We start from the raw sequence: 18467 nt of genomic DNA, 5'->3' as shown, positions 1-18467 counted from the left end.
ATCTATTGAGGAGCAGGGACCCGACAGCTCATTTCAGAGGAGAAGGGATGGTCTAAGGACAAGTCTGTTTGCAGAAGTCCCACAAGGACAGAGCTGGGTCTGCGGCCCCACCTGCTGTTCACTCAGCAGCCGCCGCAAAAGCACTAGAAACAGCTCCTCTTTCCCCGTTCTTTGTCCCTACTTTAAGGAATCTGTTTTAGCTGACAGTTTATGGATGCCAGTAACAAATTGTGCACTCCTATAATTCATCTGCCTGTATGTTGGGTGATTTAGTACTTTGGAATCAAATGAAGGGATTGAATGAATTTGTACCCAGCATTCCTCTTTATCAACCAAGGCAAGATGAGTTGGAGTTAGATGGAAGGAAGAATTCTCAGGCAACAGGAGCCTTAGTTATTTACCTCCTTTTCTTCCCTGGATACCCCCCTGTCTGAAGAAAGAAGTTGTGATGAGTTTAGTGCATTCTGCTGTTCCTATGTCTGAATAAGACTTATGGAAGTGTTTACTCAGCATGCTTTTTTTTTTTTTTATATATAAGCTCTATGTGTGTATATGCACGTGTGTGTATGTGTGTCTGATGACAGATTGAACCCAGGACCTCATCCGTGCAAGGCTTGTGCTCTACCACTGACCTTCAATTCATTTCTTTAAACTTTATTGCTTAGTCAACTTAAATAATGATACTATATTGTTGGATAACATTGGGTTGTCCTTGCTCCTCCCGCAGGGACCTTAAGGTTTATTGAGATACTCCCACAACAGTGCCCTTGAGGCACACCCAATTCCATCAAGCACTAATAATCCTATATTGCTTTTCTCTTTCCTTTATGTCATCTGCATGGTTTATTTAGCAATGTCCTTTTTGTATAGACACAGGAAGACAGTTCATGCTATGCTTTGTAACAAGGGAGTTTATTGACTCCAAAATCATATTTATTCCTGAGCATCCATATTTACCTGACTTAAGCCTCGGTTGTCTGGTTGTCCTTAGTTCGTAGCACGCCAAGAGCAGGGTCCCGACGAGGGACTTGATGGACCCAGGTATCTAAGGAGACAAGCAAATTTACCATGATTGTTTAAATGGATTACAAGTTGAGGAGAGGATTAAAGCAATACACCCTGGATAGAATCCCACCCTTGAGCAGATCTCCTAGTAATCTGGAGAGCTGAACCCTCAGATGAGATTTTGTCCTTGAGTTAATCTTCTGAAGGAGTGGCTTTACCTCTGTTTTTATGATAATGTTGTGATATCCATCTTTGTGTATCCCCACCTTTCATGATTTCTATATAACTATGCTGTAAGGGGTAGGAGGGGACTAGAGTTGAGGACTAGGAAAATGAGAACTGAGACTTTGGGACTTTGAGGTCTTTGAGGATTAGAGGGTCTGTGAGAGAAAGATGTAGACTAGATGACGACGATGACTGGAAGCAGAGGACTATGAGACTACGATGAGACAAAGAAGAAAATGTAATGAGGTAGAGGACTTTGAGGTCTACAAGGAGACTAGGATGATGGAACTATGATGATGGGGACTACGACATCAACTACAACCACAATTGCACTGTAAGGGGAGAGATCGGATGATGCAGGGGAGGAGAGAGAAATAAACTGTCTATGGACCAGTCTGGGACCCAGGCCCAGTTTCTCTGTCCCCACCCCCGTTCCCTCATCTTTGTCTGTCCATTGCTGGCATCTGGTCTGGGGAATGGCTCTCAGCCACCCAACGCTCGAGTCCCACACACCCCCACACTTTTCTCTTAGAAATTCACACTATGTCAGTGAAATCATAGTTTGAAGGGGCTCGTTGCATTTTATTTATGCACTCTGAAATATGTGACTACTAAAAAGTAATGTTTAGGGCCAAGCAATAGTACAGGGATTAAGGTGCATGTCTGGTCTAAGCCAACCAGGCGTTGATCCTGGCACCATGCAGCCTCTGTTGAGCATTGGTGGGTGTAGCCCTAGAGGCTCCTGATACCACCGGTGTCTCCTGGGTAATCTTTGGCACCAGGGAGCCCTGCAGCACCATATCTTGAGACTCTCACATTGAACCATTGACCTGGTTGAGAACCACTGGGGATTTCCCCAGGGCTATCTGAGCACTACTCAATAAATATTTATTGAGTTGGGTGGTGTACCCCGCCATCATAAAATAAAATAAAATAAAAAGTAATATTCAGCTGGTGATGTGGCTCAGTGGTCTGAAGCACAGGTATTGTACACATGAGGCCCTGTATTAAATCTCCATTATTGCACTAAGCCCTAAGCACAACTAGGTGTGGCCTAAAAACCAAAACTGTTTTGTTTTTATTTACTTTTGGGGTGGAGATGGGGAGTGAGGTCGACCCAGGGATGCTCAGGGGTTTTTCCTGGCTCTGTGTTCCCAAGTGATCCTTGGCAGTGCTGAGGACCAAGACAGGGTTGGGTACATACCAGACAAGCACCTTTATCTCTGTGATTTCTCTTCAGCCTGGAGCAGTCATGTTTGCACCAGGTGTGGTGTAAGCGCCCACACTTCTCCCTCAAACAGGGAAGAAAAAGCTGTTTGAACCAGGTTTGAGCAGATGCCTCTCACCCATTCTGAGTGGCACCCTGGGGTATGCACCCGACACAGCTTCCTTCTCTTCACTCCATCAGGAAGTGATGGTATAAATCCTGGTATAAGACACTCTGGCTTCCTGGGAGCCGCAGACCCTGCACCATCCTGCCTGGGCCTGGGGGTTGGTCTCCATGGGGGCCCCGGGCACACATCCCCATCCCCAGCCTCCCTTGATGTGGAGATGACTCCTCCTCTCCTCCTGCCTCGTGCTCCCTCAAGTCGTCGTTACTTCTGATGAATTCATTTGGATCATAGCCCAGAAGCCGGATTTTATTACCTTTAATCTCCACCATGGACGTCAGCAGTTTTTCTAAACCAATAAAATCCATGTTCCCATTTGCTGTTGCCACACATTGTAAGCAGATAATAATCTTCCATCTGCATTTACATTTTCCAACAATAGTACAGAGGAATGAATTATTTGCCTTCACCACCTTAGACTAGGAGAATCCATAGGCACCGTTAACTTGGCTGTACAATAATTAATGAGCAGAATAAATGTTTAAAACATTTTCATTGTTTATCATGCATATACATAAAGCAGTTCTACTCAGCCCTTCATAATCTGAATATTAATGTAGCGTTTGTGGCATGGCTGCCTTACTGCTTCCACCGGGCCAAACATATACTCAATAAATATTTATTGAGTACCCTCTGAATTCGAGACTCTGAGCCGCTTCCTCACACACACTAAAGCTCCTGACAGTGGAGAAACCAGAAGGTTTAGTATCCCGGAGTCTGAGAACTTCCCAGTAAAAGGAAAGTGATGGCAGCCTCATTGCTAGCAGTTTAGATCATGTGGGCCTGATCAAGTGGTTCATTAATGCGCCTTTTCCTCTTCCTAACTCTGTCAGGAAGCAGCCTGCTGTAAAACTCTGTGAGCTGCTCCTTGACCTTGTCCTAGTGGCATCTCCCAACCCAGAGGGCAGAGATGCTATAGAGATCGTTAAGGGGAGGGCTCAGAGACCAGCATCCTGACAGCACTGTCCAGATACAGGGTTAGGAGGCTCAGAGCATGCACACCCTTGGTTGCTTGGCTTAACCTGTGTCTTAGTGTCCCAACCACCAGTATTAGTTGCTTTGTTTTGTTTGTTCATTTGTTTTGCTGAGGGGGGAGTGGTGTGTCACTCCCAGTGGTGCTCAGGGACAATTCCTGAATTTGTGTTCAGGAGTGATTCCTGGCAGTGCTTGGGGACCATGTGTGGTGCTGGGATTTGAACTGGGGTCAACTGTATGTAAGGCAAGTGCCTTAACTCTTAAAATGTCTCTCCAGCCCCAAAGCAAAAAAAATTGTGCTAATTGGACTTGCCCTATACTGTCTTGCAAATATCCAAATAGAGTCAGATTGAGGTTTAAATGTTCAACATATGAATTTTGGGGAGGGTGAAACACATTTAATTCATTACACTCCTACTTTTTTAAAAAGAGTTGATGAAGAATTGGTTCAAATTTTTAATTTAAATTTTGGTAGAATTTCCCTGTAAGGCCAGCTGGGCTTGGAGATTCTTTGTGATGACATGTCTTAAGTAATTTTTTCCAATAATTTTACTGGGATTATCTATTTTCTTTCAAATTGGTTTTACCCTTATCCATTTCTTTGAAATTACCTAATTTATTGGACTATAATTGTTCATTCCTAATTAATCCCTTACATATCTGTCAGATTGGTCATAATATCAGCTTTCATTTATGATCCTAGTAATTTCTAGTCATTCTCTCTGATTCTAGTAATTCTTCTTAGCCAATCTAGTCCAAACTTTATTAGCTTTGGTCTTTTCAAACAACTAGCTTGTAGCTTGTGGTTTTGTTTATCTTCTCTATTATTTTTCTATTCTCTAGTTAATTTCTGCTCTAATATTTATTTAAATCTTTTTTTTTTTTTTTTGCTGGCTTTAGCTTCAGCTTGTTTTCTCTTGCCAGTATCTTAATCTAGAGGTTTAGGTAATTACTTTGAGTTTTTTTTTTTAATGTAAGTACTTGCAGATACAAATTTCATTCTGGGCATCAGTTAGCTGCATCCCATATGCAATGACATTTACTTCTATGCCCACTCCCATCTGTAAGAAGAGTTGCTGGCTCCCCTAGTAGAATTGGATCTTAATCTTTTAATCCCTGCATTGTGAGAGGCTTCCGGCAGAAAGAAGACATATGGATCCCCTAGCTCCCAGTGTATTTCCCTGTTGGCCCACCTTGGAGGATCCATTGGTTTTTGTTATTCTAGTGCGTTTTTCTTGACTATGCACAGCTATGTCCCAATCATGTATGATATATGGGTATTTATTCATGGGCATAATGAGATGTGGTCTTGTCTGGACTGAGAAGGATAGATGAGAAAGAATTACTAGAATACCATCCTTTCTCTTCCTAGTTCTAGAATTCATCTGGACTTTCTCCCTAAAATAATATTCTCCCACTCCCCACCTCTCAACGCACATATGCATGGACCATTCAGCTGCACATAATAACTCCGAGACAGAGTTCAATTGGCTAGAACACTGAGTTTTAAAAGTGTAGACTAAAAAATAAATTAATGTGTAGACAATTCTGAGTTCCTTGGGTGGCGGTTGATGAGGATGCACTTGGCAGGCCCTTTGGATCCCTGGACTTCACACAGTCTCTTCATCTCTCATCCTAGGGTTTGCAAAGTATCAGCATTTGGGTGTCTGTTAGGTGAGCCCTGGCAGAAGGTCAGATCCTCCGTTACATTGGGACTGAGGGTAGGGGCAGGTGGGAGCCTCCTCACTCCTGGGTGGCCCATGCTTCCGCAGCTGCCCCACCTCTGATACCCCACACCTCCTGCTCGCCTCTTTCCCGGGAACCCTGGGCCAGGCAGGTGAGGTGGCAGAAGGGAAGGGGAGCAGGAAAGGGAGAGTTTCCTGGGTGCCCCAGGAAAGGGGGGCACCTTGGAGATGTTCCAGGGATGTTTTCAGAGGCCATGGAGAGGGCAAAGAGCTTTGTCTGGGTTTTATTTCCAAGTTTTCAATAGTTGAGAAAGTCCACTTTGCCTTCTGCCGGCAGGACAGATGTCCCCATCCTGGCCACCACACACTCTGTGGCCTGCTGGGTGTCTCTTCACTGGGGAGCTTCTGCCTGGGATTCTACTGTGGGGTCCTTTCCTCCTTTGCTTGTGTCCCCCCATGCCACTGGCCAAGGTTGGCCAAGACCAGGTGCTGGCGGTCCTCATGAGCCCTTCTCTCATCTCGGCTTCTCTGCTCTGCCTTCTCTTGCTCAGACAAAACCGTTTCCACCGAGGAGTGCCTGACGAGCCTCGTGGGCATGAGCCGCTATAGCATGGACGCCTCCATCTCTGCCTTTAGCCACAGAGGCGCCCTGCCCACCGCCTCCTCCATGTACTGTAAGAAGCAGAACTCTGCAGATGTTGCTCTCGGGGGAGCCCCAGCCCCCTCGGCCAGTGGTTCCCGCAGCAGCACCGCGGCCCCTGGTGGCACCGCAGCACCAGGACTGAGGCCCCCAGGCTCCAGCCCCAAGAGAAACGGGACTTCACTGGATGGAATCAGATGCGGTAACGTAGCACTGAGTGGGCTCCCCCACCCCCACCTTCCTCTCCCCCCTTCTAGGACCACTGCACATATGTATGTGTTTGTGGGAAAGGGTCATGCTTGAAAATGGGACCACAGGGAAATCAGAAGTTTCCACAAGCACCTGCATGGGTTTTTATTGATCTCAGAGGCAGCTGATCTCAGTCTTTATAGTTATAAGCAAAGAAACTAGTGTCTTGGAGCGAGCTAGGCTGCCAGAGTAAGTGAACCTCAAACTACACAGTGACCCAAAGGCAAGGGAAATTTGTTTTGTTGTTCAAGTGTGCCAGAGGAGGACCGGAAAGATAGAACAGTGGGCAGGGCATTTGTCTTGCATGTGGCCAATCAGGTTTAATCCCAACATCCCATATGGTCCCCTGAGCACTGCCAGGAGTAATTCACGAGTACAGAGCCAGGAGTAACCCCTGAGTATTGTCAGGTATGCCCCTCCACACTGCCTCCCCTCTCCCAAAAAAAGAGTTCTAAAAGAATGATCTTGGTTGGAGGTGGGTAATCCCAATGCAGGGACCCAAGCTCTGTTTGTGGCTCTGTGAATCCCCTTAGCAATGAGAGGACAGAAACAAAAAAAGGGGGGTGCAGAAGGCTCAGGTGCTTCTCCAGGCCTGGGGGGAGGGGCAAAGTCACACAGGCACTCATATTTCATCTGCCAAGGCATCGGCGTGGCAGGCGGGCTCCATGTCAGAAGGAAAAAGAAGCAGGTGCCGGTCGAGACTTTCTCCTTGCCTGGCAGGTGGTTCAGACAAAAAAAGACACTGGCAAAGTCATCACTCGGCAAGTCCCCATTATGCTGGTGGCTGAGCCACTCCTGGGCCACAAAGCCTGCCGGGCTGCTGTGAAGGAAAGTGTCCGGTTGCTGGAGCCACTGGTACCTTAACAAAAAACAACAACAACAAAGCGGGGGCCAGAGAGAGAGGGATAGTGAGTAGTGAGCTTGCCTTGTAATCAACTGACCCAGGTTCAATCCCCAGTATTCCACTGTTCCCCTGAGCACTGCCAGGAGTGATCCTGAGTGCAGAGCCAGGAGTCACCCCTGAACATTGCTGGATGTGACCCCAAACAAAAACCAAAACAAAACCAAAGCAAACATGAGCAACTTTCCACCGTGGATTCAGGAATGGGGACTAAGGACTGGTAATCTCTCTGGGAAAGTGGGGTCAGAAGGGCTGGGCCAGATGCCTGCAGTACCATGTCCTGCTGTGACCATTTGCATATCTGACCTCTGAGTTTCAGTCTCCTTGTCTGCTCCATTGGCTATTGATTATCATGGTTTTTATTGGATGAGGTTCCTTGGGGTGCAGAGGGGTGGTGGTGGTGGAGGGTTTTGAGTTTTGGTTTGGGAGCCATACCCAGTTATGCTCAGGAGACCACATGTCTCTAGCAAGAGCTAGAACCCAAGTCTACTGTGTGCAAAGCAAACACCCTACTTGCTGTACTATTCCCTCTAGCCTTTGTTTTCAGATCATTCCCAGTAATGCTCAGGGCTTACTCCTGGCTGTGTTCAGGGGAACTATATTGTGGTGTCAGGAATCAACCCTGGGCTGGCCATGTGCAAGAAACAATAGGAACAACAGTGCTTCCTCATCAGTGTGTTTGAAAGATTAAAGAAATTCCAAGGTGTATTGAATATAAGGACTGGGACCCAGAGAGACTTGATAAGAAGCAGAAGCCACAGACCCCAAAGAACACAGCCCTCAGCAGCTCACAGTCCATCACTTCTGCAGCTGGGGTCACAGGCCAAGGGACCAAGGAGTCTCCATTTTATCCCTCAAGAGCCCTGCAAGCGCTGACGGTCTCTTTGAGCAAGCTAGATATCTGTGCCTTGGCTTACCGCCTATGCGCTGAACAAACTTCATTTGCCAGATTTTTTTTTAATTTGAGGCCACACCCAGCAGTGTTCAGGGATTACTCCTGGCTTTGTGCATAAGAATCACTCTTAGCAGTGCTCAGGGGTCCATAGGGGGTGGAGGGGATTGATCCAGGGTCAGCTGGAAGGCAAATACCCTACACCTGTGCTATCTCTCTAGTGCCTCACAGTTATTTTCTATGGCCTGAGGTTCAATGCACACACACACACACACACACACACACCCTTACAGTCTCAGTTAGCCCAGAAGAACCTTGGTTGTCAAAGGAGGGCGATCAGGTAGGGTGCTGGAGAAGAAAGTGACCCCCGAGGGGTGGATCTGGGGTTACTCCAGCTATGGAGGCTGCTGCCAAAGATTAGGCTCCTGCAGACACCCCCCACTCACCCACCCTACTTGTCACACAGAATCCCTTCCAGACAGGAGAACTGAGGGGAGCAGCATTGTTTAAGTCTCACTGCTTCAGCACTTGGGGTCACAGGGGAGACACATTGTATCTCTCAGTACAAGAGTCAGGGACAAAATCTGGCACTCACCAAGGATGCAAGGGAAATCGGGGTGTCAGTGTTCCCATGGGTCAGTCCATAGAGTTGGCACAGTACCTGGTGTGGGGCATGAGCTCAATAAAGATTCAATATTTCTGCACCCCTAACAGGCTCCTGTGCCCTCTGGCTGCCCCCCACCCCATTTCTCCATGCCCCTCTGCCTTTCAGTGATCTGATGGCTATTGATCTGGGCTTCCCCAGTGATGCTCAAGGACCTGGCAGCTCAGGGGCAAGAAGCATATGCTCCCCATCCCATTTATTTATTTATTTTTAATTGAATCACAGTGATATACACATTAACAAAGTTGCTCACGATTGGATTTCAGTCATACAATGTTACAACACCCCTCCCTTCACCAGTGTACTTTTCCCACCACCAGTGGTCCCAGTTTCGCTCTGTCCCACCACCTCTCTCTCTCTCTCTCTCTCTCTCTCTCTCTCTCTCTCTCTCTCTCTCTCTCTCTCTCTTTCTCTCTCTCTCTCTTCATTTGAGTCTTATGGTTTGCAATACAGATAATGAAAAGTTATCAGGTATATCCCCTTACCTGTGCCCTTCACCCCCGACACACTCTTCTGGCAAGCTTCCAACCATTGACCTGTCCTCCTGGCCCCAGTTTACCCTCACCTTGGATATGTGTGTATATCTATATCTATGTTTCATGCCACAAATGAATGAAGTCATTCTATACCTGTCCCTCTCAGAAGCATACACTTCCCCCCAACTTCTATCCCTGGCATCACCTGCTCCTCTCCGCACACTCCAGAGCGTGGCCCAAGTGGTGCCACATCCCTGGGCCACAAGTGAACTGTTTGCTTGGTAGCTGAATACCACTGGGGGTAGCCCCAGCACCCCTGTGTGCCACTTGGCAGATTTACCCAAGGAGAGACTTGCTCTCCCTCATTTAGGCCCATGGAAACTCAGGTCCCACTTTTCCTGGACAGGATGAAGGGAGGAGGAAGGGAGGTGTGATCCAGAAGAACTCCATCACTCACTCTCCAATTCAATTGCACCAGCTCAGTGCTTCCCGTTCCGGGTAGGCAGGGAATCAGGACCTCACAAAGGGCTTTAAAACTGCGTTGTCCTTCAGTCTTTTGTAGCGGCCTGTAAGATGGGGCATCCTCCCGCCCCGGCTTCGATCACCTCTTGCCCTCCATGGTCCTGGCCACTGCCGCCCTTTGTCCTGGAGGTAATCCTGTGCCCAAGAAAGCCTGTCTCGGGGCTGGAACGATAGCACAGCAGGCAGGGTATTTGCCTTGCTGACCGGGGCTCAATTCCCAGCATCCCATATGGTCTCCCCAGAACCACCAGGAGTAATTCCTGAGTGCAGAGCCAGGAGTAACTCCTGTGCATCGCCAGGTGTGACCCAAAAGCAAACCTCACCCCCAAAACAAAAGAAAAAAAGAAAGCCTCTCACTCTGGGAGTCCCAGCTGCTCCCAGGATACCTCACACTCTCCACAGCTTGGCTCTCAGAATGTCGAGTGTGAGGAGAGAATTCGCCCTCTGGCGCCCACTGCCTGGCACCTCAGCCCCGCTGTGTGCTGGCGACTGATCATCATCCTCGTGAGCACCCAGGCCTATGCTCTGATCTGCAGGATTCAGGGCGCTGTCGGATGCTCGGAGCACAGAGCCCCTGGCACGCACGCTGCTGCAAGGTCTTACAGCCAAAGTTCAGGGCTGAGCCTTTGTGAGGTGCTGAAGGGAAAGAAAATCATTTGCCATTTGTGGGGGCAGCGAATCTTTCATGCTGCAGGGGTTCCTCTAAACCAATGCTTTCCAGGAGGTGCTAAGTGGAGCCACAAACATGTGTACCTTCTCAGCACGGAGACTGGGGGAGGGGGTGGAGAGAGCAAGGGCACAAAGCAGCAAGGAGGGATGGGAAATAGGGTTTCAATTCTCACCATCGTGAATGCAGCTGGAAACGGAAGATCTTATTACAAGGGAAAGAGTGGAAATGTAGCCTGGGTTGCCAGCTGGCATCTCCCCAGTACAGGTGTTCTTTCCCACCCCGTCCACTGCCGTGGTTCAGCGGCCCAAAGCACTTTGCATGTGCATTGTATACAGGAACCCCAGGTTTGAGCCCCTGCAATACATGGTCCCCCGGGTACCTTTGGGAGTGATTCCCAGGCACAGAGCTGGGAGTAGACCCCAGCACTCCACACCAGAAACGGAAGCCAAATAAAGCGTTCTTCTCTTCTGTTTCCTCCTGGGCCAGTTTGTTTCCATCTGCATACTCCCCACACCCCTCTCAGGAGCAAAGAGCCTGGTTATTTGGGGCATATATTTAAGAGCTATTTCTTGAGCAGCAATTCCAGGCACATATCATTGATGACTCATAAGTTACCTTTTGAAATTTGTCACTATAGCCATTGTCTGTAATTATACTGAGTAGTATTAAAATCACTTGGACAGATCAAGAAAGTGAAGATCAAAAAGAAGATGGATAAAGTGTTAAATCAGGATTTGACTTCAGCTGGCAAAGCCTGTCTTTCAAAACTACTCCTGGGACTTTTGTTTGTTCATTTGCTTTTGGTTTGGGGTTATACCCTGGCTGTGCTCAGGGCTTCTTCCTGCCTCTGTGCTCAAGAATCACTACTGCTCAGTGGACCATATGTGGTACCTGGGATCAAATCTGTGTTGATCAGATGCAAGGCAAGTGCCTGCCTGCTGTCCTATCTCTCTGGCCTCCACTACTGAGCTCTTTCAACCATGCTTAATGAGGGTAGGGAGACAAACTAAGCAGCAGAGCACAGGCCTGGCATGTGTGCGGTCCTAGGTTTTATCTCTGGCACCGCAAGATACCTGAACACCACTAGGATTGGCCTGGTTCCCTGGGTGCTACAGGTATGACCTCCACACACATATATAAATGTAAATATATGTATATAAAAAACAAACTGCTCAATCAAGTTCTAAAGGACAGGGAAGAAGGGGTGGGAGGGATGGATGCAATACACCCTTTGTAAATTGGGGCAGGGTGGAGTTATTATTTGTGGGGGGATGGTTTGGTTTCAGAGCCACACTTGGTGTTATTCAGTACTTACTCCTGGCTCTGTGATCATGAATCACCCTTGGCAGGACTTAAGAGCTGCTGGGGCTTGGGGAATCATATGAGGTGCAGGGAATCAAACCCGGGTTGGCCACATGCAAGGTAAGCACCTTACCTGCTGTACTATCTCTCCAGAGGGGTGTTTTTTTATTTTTTTTTTCCAAAGTATGCTCAAAAGACCTGGAGGCCTCACTGGCATTTTTCAGCCAGCTGGTCTGAATTCAATGCAAGGGCCTGAGGATGCAGTGCTGCTCGTGCCCTGTGGTGCCAGGGGTTACCCAGGCCACTCTGCACTGCTGGGAGCCCTCTAGACCACATCCCACAGTGCTTGGAGACCTCCAGGGCTGCATCTGGTGATGCTCAGGGGACCACTGGATTTGGACCAAATTAGATGTATGTTAGGCATGTGCCCTTCCCTCTGCACTCCATGCCCCCAGGGTACAGGGCTTGATTGAGTTTGTTGGATGACATTTGCACAACTTAACTGAACATGTGAAAAAGCATGAAGCTGAGCCAAGAAGTCCGAGTGGCAGGCGATTAAAGGAAGAGAGAAAAGCTCTGGCCTCCTTACATATTTCTCATGGAGCTGCCAAACTGGGTGTCAGCCCCAGACCCTCTGAAAAGCTATTCATTTCCTTCTGTCCCAGACCTGCTTGCTCAATGTGACTGAGAAATTCCCTCCCAGGTGAAAGCAGATGGTATTAAGAAACCATCTCTCTTCAGGGAAGGTTTGACTTAAGTTTTAAACCCTGAAATTGATCTAGAAATAGATTTTCCCTTCTTGTACTAATTGAAATGGTTTCAAATCATAGTCACTGTCACTGCCATCCCGATGTTCACTGATTTGCTCGAGCGGGCACCAGTAACGTCTCCATTGTGAGATTTGTTGTTACTGTTTTTGGCATATCGAATATGCCACGGGTAGCTTGCCAGGCTCTACCGTGTGGGCGGGATATTCTCCGTAGCTTGCTGGGCTCTCCAAGAGGGACGGAGGAGTCAGAAAAATGTCATAGAGGCTGTGTGGCCTTGGGGGTAGGTCTCAATGATGGCACAAAATCCTCCACCTGTGGATACCTTGTCGCCTACTTTTGAAAACCTGTCCTGGCTTTCTGCTATCTCCATGCAGTAGCTGAGGAGCTCAGAAAGAATGGATTCCCAGGACATGTGCCCCTGGGCTTTAATGATGCTCCACTGCAAATTCAAGAAATCCTTCCTGTCTCTCATCCCAGGGAGAATCTCCCAGGGCTATAAAGAGATTCAGATCACAAAGGCTTCCTTCCCTCTGAACTGCCCAGACAATGGTAGAATCCTTAATCACCCCCGCTTCAGAATCAAGGTCCAAATTTCAGACTTAAGAGAAGTGAATCTGTTGGTTATTGCTGCCCCCCTGATGCTTGGGTTGGAGTTTACTCCCCGAGAGTTGGGTGTTGACTGACAATTCAGCCAGAGAAAGGGAGCACCAGGGAGCTGCGGAAACAGCTCAAAGGACACTGAAGCACATGCCAGACATGCACCGGGCCACGAGCTGAATCCCAGACACGGCTCAGCCCCCAAGCACCTGCCTGGTGACCCTTGAGTACCACTGGGTATGGCCCTGATACCTTCCTACACCACTGGGCCCAAGCAGTATTGCATCTCCAGGCAGAGCACTGAACCATCAGGCTAGCAGGGCTGGGTTGAGTATCACTGGACACTCAGTGGGACCTGGCACTGTTCACCACTGCTTGAGAGGCCCACCCCACTCCCCAACCCCGAATCAAAATTAGAGTGAAAAGAAAGAATGGGGCTGGAGAGATAGTACAGGGTGTAAGGCCTCACATGCAGCTGACCTCAGCTCAATCCCCAGCACTGAATACGATCCTATGAGCACTTCCAGGAATGATCCCTAAGTGCAGAGCTAGGAGTAGGCCCTGAGCACAGCTAGGTAAGCATCCCCCACCGTAAGCACCCCCCCCAAAATAGAATGGGCACAGCACACTCTGAAAGGCAGTGGCATGGGAAAGGTTATGGCGAGGGCTCATTCATTCTAGGCAAGACATGGAGGAAAGAGCACTGTGAGATTTGGGGTCTGTGTCATGGAGGTGAGGATTTACACCTGGAAACCACACAGCTATGAACAGGAAGTGATCTGATGGCAGCAATGGCATTTATGGAATGACAAGGATCAATCCTAAAAATAGAGCTACCATTCCTTTTATCTTTGGTTTTGTGTTCTGGGCCATGCCTGGCAGTGCTCAGGGGCCACTCAGATGACTGTGCAGTGTTGAGAAGCAAACTCAGCACTTCCTCCTGGAGTGCATGTACTCCGGCCCCCTGAGCATCTCCATAGCCTGAAGCTGCCTTTGGATGAATTCCTCCTGCTCCACGTTTCCTGTTATCCCATTGAATCCTAGTGGCATCGCGGGCTTGTGACAGGTGCAGCTACTGAGAGGCTGCGGTTGGGTCAGTCCCCCGCCAAGTACCTTCAAACAGAGCATAATACACTAGGCTGGGGGCATCTCCCCGGCCTCAGGATGGGGCTGGGCAGGACAGGTGGCCTCTCCCCGCTGTGCCAGACCCCAGAGATATACGCTGGCAGACAAATGTATGAGCTGAATCAGCACAATATGATGGCTGGGTCGAATACTCTGGAAATACTGGCAGGGTGGGCTTTGAGACTTCCCACAAATGAGGCAGTGGGGCAGGCTGGAAGAGCTTCAGGGTTGGCCAGAAAGGGCCTCGGGAGAAGAGGCGGCTCAGTCATCACCTCCGGGTGGAGTAAAGCTTACAGCCAGTCCCTGCAAGTCTGGTTTCTCCTTGTCTCTCCCTGAGTTTTCAAGTCTTCTACAGGCTGGACCCTCCTACTGAGACACAAAGCAGCAGAGTTTCTCCTCCCGCTCTCCCCACTCTCACCTGAGAGTGCCCTGAAAAAAAATTTTTTTTTTGCTTTTTGAGCCACACCCAGCAATGCTCAGGGGTTACTTTCAGTTCTACACTCAGGAATTACTCCTGGCGGTGCTTGGGGGACAATATGGAATGCCGGGAATCGAACCTGGGTCGGCCACGTGCAAGACATGTGCCCTATCCGCTATACTATCTCTCTGGCCCTGCACCCTGAAAATTCTTTTTATTTTTCCCTTCATTTTGTGTCACACCTGGTGATGCACAGGGGTTACTCCTGGATCTGCACTCAGGAATTACCCCTGGCGGTGCTCAGGGGACCATATGGGATGCTGGGAATCGAACCCGGGTTGGCCGCGTGCAAGGCAAACGCCCTACCCGCTGTGCATTGCTCCAGCCCATCACCCTGAAAATTCTTACAACATAAGTCACCCAAACAGCGACCCAATGTGGCCCCGGTGGCTGGCTCGCCTGTAGAAGAAATGTGCTCTGCAGGAAGGACTGGGGGAGCTGAGAGCAGGGCCCGCTGTCCCCTTTCCTCAGCCCTCTCTGCCTGTCCAACACCCGCTGTCAGGAGTCTGGACAAGGACCTCCTAGGCGCTTTAGAAGCTGGAGGGGCTCTGCTTTCAGATACTCCCTTTTGTTTGACTTGGTTTGGGGACCACTCCCAGCAGCACTCAGGGCTTACTTTGGATACTGCTGGTGGGGACTAGGGGACCAGATAGGATGACAGAGATTGAACTAGGGTTAGCCACATGCCAGGCAAGTGCTTTACACTATACTCTTTGTCTCCAGTCCCAGGTACTTCTTGTCAGGCTCCACCCCAATACTACACAGTCCTTGGATTCTTTGACTTGGGTCCTGAGAACGCAGATGGAGAGATAGAGGCTGAGCCAGTGAGTCAGGAGGTCCAGAGGTTTCATCACTGGCTCCTCATGTTCCCGGGGACATTTTTAGAGCTGCCATGGGCCCAGCTGGGTGTCAAGGGCTCACTGCTCCTCCTCAGGGCTAGGGATTCTTCTCAGTGCTCATTCTCCTGCCAGAGAAGCACGTGCACGCCTGGCGATGCTCGGGGCTTACCCCTGATTCTGACCTTAGGAATCACTCCTGGTGGTTCCCAGGGGATTATATGGGCTGCAGGGATTGAACGCAAGTCAGCAGCATGCGAAGCAAGTGCCTTACCTGCTGTTCTATCTTTTTCACCCCAGTGACTCAACTGCTAGCTAGAAAGTGTTCCCTGATGATGAATGAGCAAGGAGGTTGTGGTTGTGTTTGTGCACAAGTGCATGGAAGACAGTATAAGACTCTCGGCCACCAACAGCTGTGCCATGGAAACCGTCCAGGATTATTATTTTTATTTGTTTATCCTTTTTAATTCTGAGGGGTTTCTTGGGGGGTACCACACCCTGTGGTCCTCAGGGCCCACTCCTGGAAGAGTTTAGGGGACCATGGGATGCCAGAGATTGACTGTGGAGCTCCTGCATGCAAAGCATCTGTTACAATCCTTTGAGACACCCATCTCCCCCAGCCTCTGTCCAGGATGATTTTAAATACAGATTTTCTGTTTCTTCTGTTCCTGAAAAATGTGCATTCATCTTCAGAAATGACCTGAGTGGGGGAGAGAGCTCAGTGGGAGAGCACATGCTGGGCATTACACATGCTGAGCTGGATGCCAGCACCACAAGCCTCCCACAACAGTGCTGGGCTTGGAAGAAAAATAAGGGGATAGGGATGTGGCTCAGTGGTAGCATGCTTGCCTTTATTGTGTGAACCCTGAGTCAAGAAAGGAAAGAAGGGAGAAAGAGAGAGGGGGAAGAGGAAGGAAGAAAGGAGAGAGAGAGAGAGCTAAAGAGATAGTGCAGGGGTTAAAGCACTTGCCTCGCATGCCACTGACCCAAATTTGATCCCTGGTACTGTATATGATCCCTTGAGCATCTCCAGGAGTGATTCATGAGCAGAGAGCTAGGCATGAGCACTATTGGGTGTGAGGAAGGAAGGAAGGAAGGAAGGAAGGAAGGAAGGAAGGAAGGAAGGAAGGAAGGAAGGAAGGAAGGAAGGAAGGAAGGGAGGGAGGGAGGGAGGGAGGGAGGGAGGGAGGGAGGAAGGAAGGAAAGAAGGAAGGAAGGCAGGAAGGAAGGAGGGAAGGAAGGAAGGAAGGAAGGAAGGAAGGAAGGAAGGGAGGGAGGGAGGGAGGGAGGGAGGGAGGGAGAGAGGGAGGGAGGGAGGGAGGGAGAGAGGGAGGGAAGAAGGGAAAGGAAGAAAGAAAGAAAGAAGGAAGGAAGGAAGGAAGGAAGGAAGGAAGGAAGGAAGGAAGGAAGGAAGGAAGGAAGGAAGGAAGGGAGGGAGGGAAAAGAAAAGAAAAAGGAGAAAAAGAAGAGAAAAAAGAGAAAGAAAGAAAGAAAGAAAGAAAGAAAGAAAGAAAGAAAGAAAGAAAGAAAGAAAGAAAGAAAGAAAGAAAGAAAGAAAGAAAGAAAGAAAGAAAGAAAGAAAGAAAGAAAGCACCAAGGAGAAGAATGCCTTCTTCCCTTTAAGCCTATGGTCAGGACTGTGCATGTGGTCCCTTTAGGTGCAAGATATTTGTGCATTCATCATATCGCAGCCCTGTCCCATCTCTTCTGCCTGGCCTGGCTGTGTCAGGCTGGACCCATCCATCTTCCTGACACCTTCGCTGCAGCTGGGAGGAGAGAGCATGGATTTATTATGTTTGCAAGCACCGGCTGCTGCAAAGGCTTTACAAACCTGCCAACGCAAGGTTGCGTTCCTTCTAGAGTGAGTTTCTGTGCTGGGAATGGCACGTGGAATCCCATGTGTGTAGCTCCACCTTGTCTGACCACAGAGTGCCTCGGAGGATCGAGGAGCGGAGAGCTGCCCTTGCTTCGCGTCCCTGAAGGAAATCTAAGACCCCCCAAAATGTGCATAGCAGGAAGAGGAGGCAGGCCACTGCCCCCACAAGCTGGGTTGCTCCCCGGTCCCCCAGTCATCTCAGCGAAACCAAGAACCCCTGCTTGCCTCAATCCGAAGGTGACCCCCAAGGAAGCAGAACCCTGATTCTGCCCCAAAAGGTTTCAGGCTCTGGAGGACCAGGCTGGGAATCCATCTGTTGGGTGGTTTTTCCCCTTCCCATCAAATGCAGGAAATTAGATTTGACCTCTGCTCTGGTCCCTCTAAAATCATTCTTGGCACTGCTGACTTCCAGCTTTGTAATCAGAGCATCTATTATGGCTGTGATTAACGCCCTCGTGCGAGGGGCGCGATCCACAGGCCAGGACCATTTCCTTGCTTCCCAGCCCAGCCAGGGGGCCGAGTGTCAGCACAGATGGTTCCCAAGGCAGGGGGCTCATCACTCCTCCCAAGGTAGCGTCCACATCCAGGGGAATGTGTAATTTCCCAGCACTCCCTGAGGGTCAGACGAGGAGCAGATCAGTCCAGCTCCCTCCAGCCCCTTATCCCTGGAGGTGCATACCTCATGGACTCATCTCCTGCACCCCACCCTCTGATGGGACCCAGGGGGAAGGGAAGGAGGGGTCGGAGTGATAATACAGCGGGTAGGGCATTTGCCTTGCACACAGTCGGCCTGGGTTTGATCACCGGCATCCCATATGGTCCCCTGAGCACTGCCAGGAGTAATTTCCGAGTGCAGAGCTAGTAGTAACCCCTGGCCCCTGAGCATCACTGGCCATGATCCACAAAGCCAAAAAGAAAAAAAAAAGGAGAGAGAGAAAAAGAAAGGAGAACGGAAAGGAAATAGCAAAAGCAGCTCAAACTGAACCTTTGGATTATTCTGTAAGAAGGTGACTTTGTGTGAAGCATCAACTTACTTACTTCACTGTGGCTTGCAGATAGGGTGGTAATGACAGAGTGAATCCAGAAGTTAATCCCCAGTGTTGCTTGGCCTCTGATCATCGAAGGGTCTAGCCCTGGAGCGCCTCAACACTGCATTCTGTATCCTTGCACCGAGCATCTGGCTGGGTT

The 18467-nt window shown here is 49.3% G+C and overlaps 1 protein-coding gene across 2 annotated transcripts in view; it reads left to right on the top strand.

Annotated features, from left to right (window-relative positions):
* SCML4 (Scm polycomb group protein like 4) overlaps positions 1-18467 on the top strand; it is a 120080-nt gene that overhangs the window by 94716 nt on the left and 6897 nt on the right. For both annotated transcript variants that reach the window (XM_004605704.2, XM_055136523.1), the window contains one exon: positions 5833-6123. In XM_004605704.2, the coding sequence (XP_004605761.1) occupies positions 5833-6123 (291 nt within the window). The remainder of the gene's footprint in view (positions 1-5832; positions 6124-18467) is intronic.

This window comes from Sorex araneus, chromosome 4, assembly GCF_027595985.1.
Source record: "Sorex araneus isolate mSorAra2 chromosome 4, mSorAra2.pri, whole genome shotgun sequence".
Lineage (NCBI taxonomy): Eukaryota > Metazoa > Chordata > Mammalia > Eulipotyphla > Soricidae > Sorex > Sorex araneus.
The sequence above is the reverse complement of the archived record's forward strand: the minus strand, read 5'-3'. Positions and strand labels throughout refer to the sequence as shown.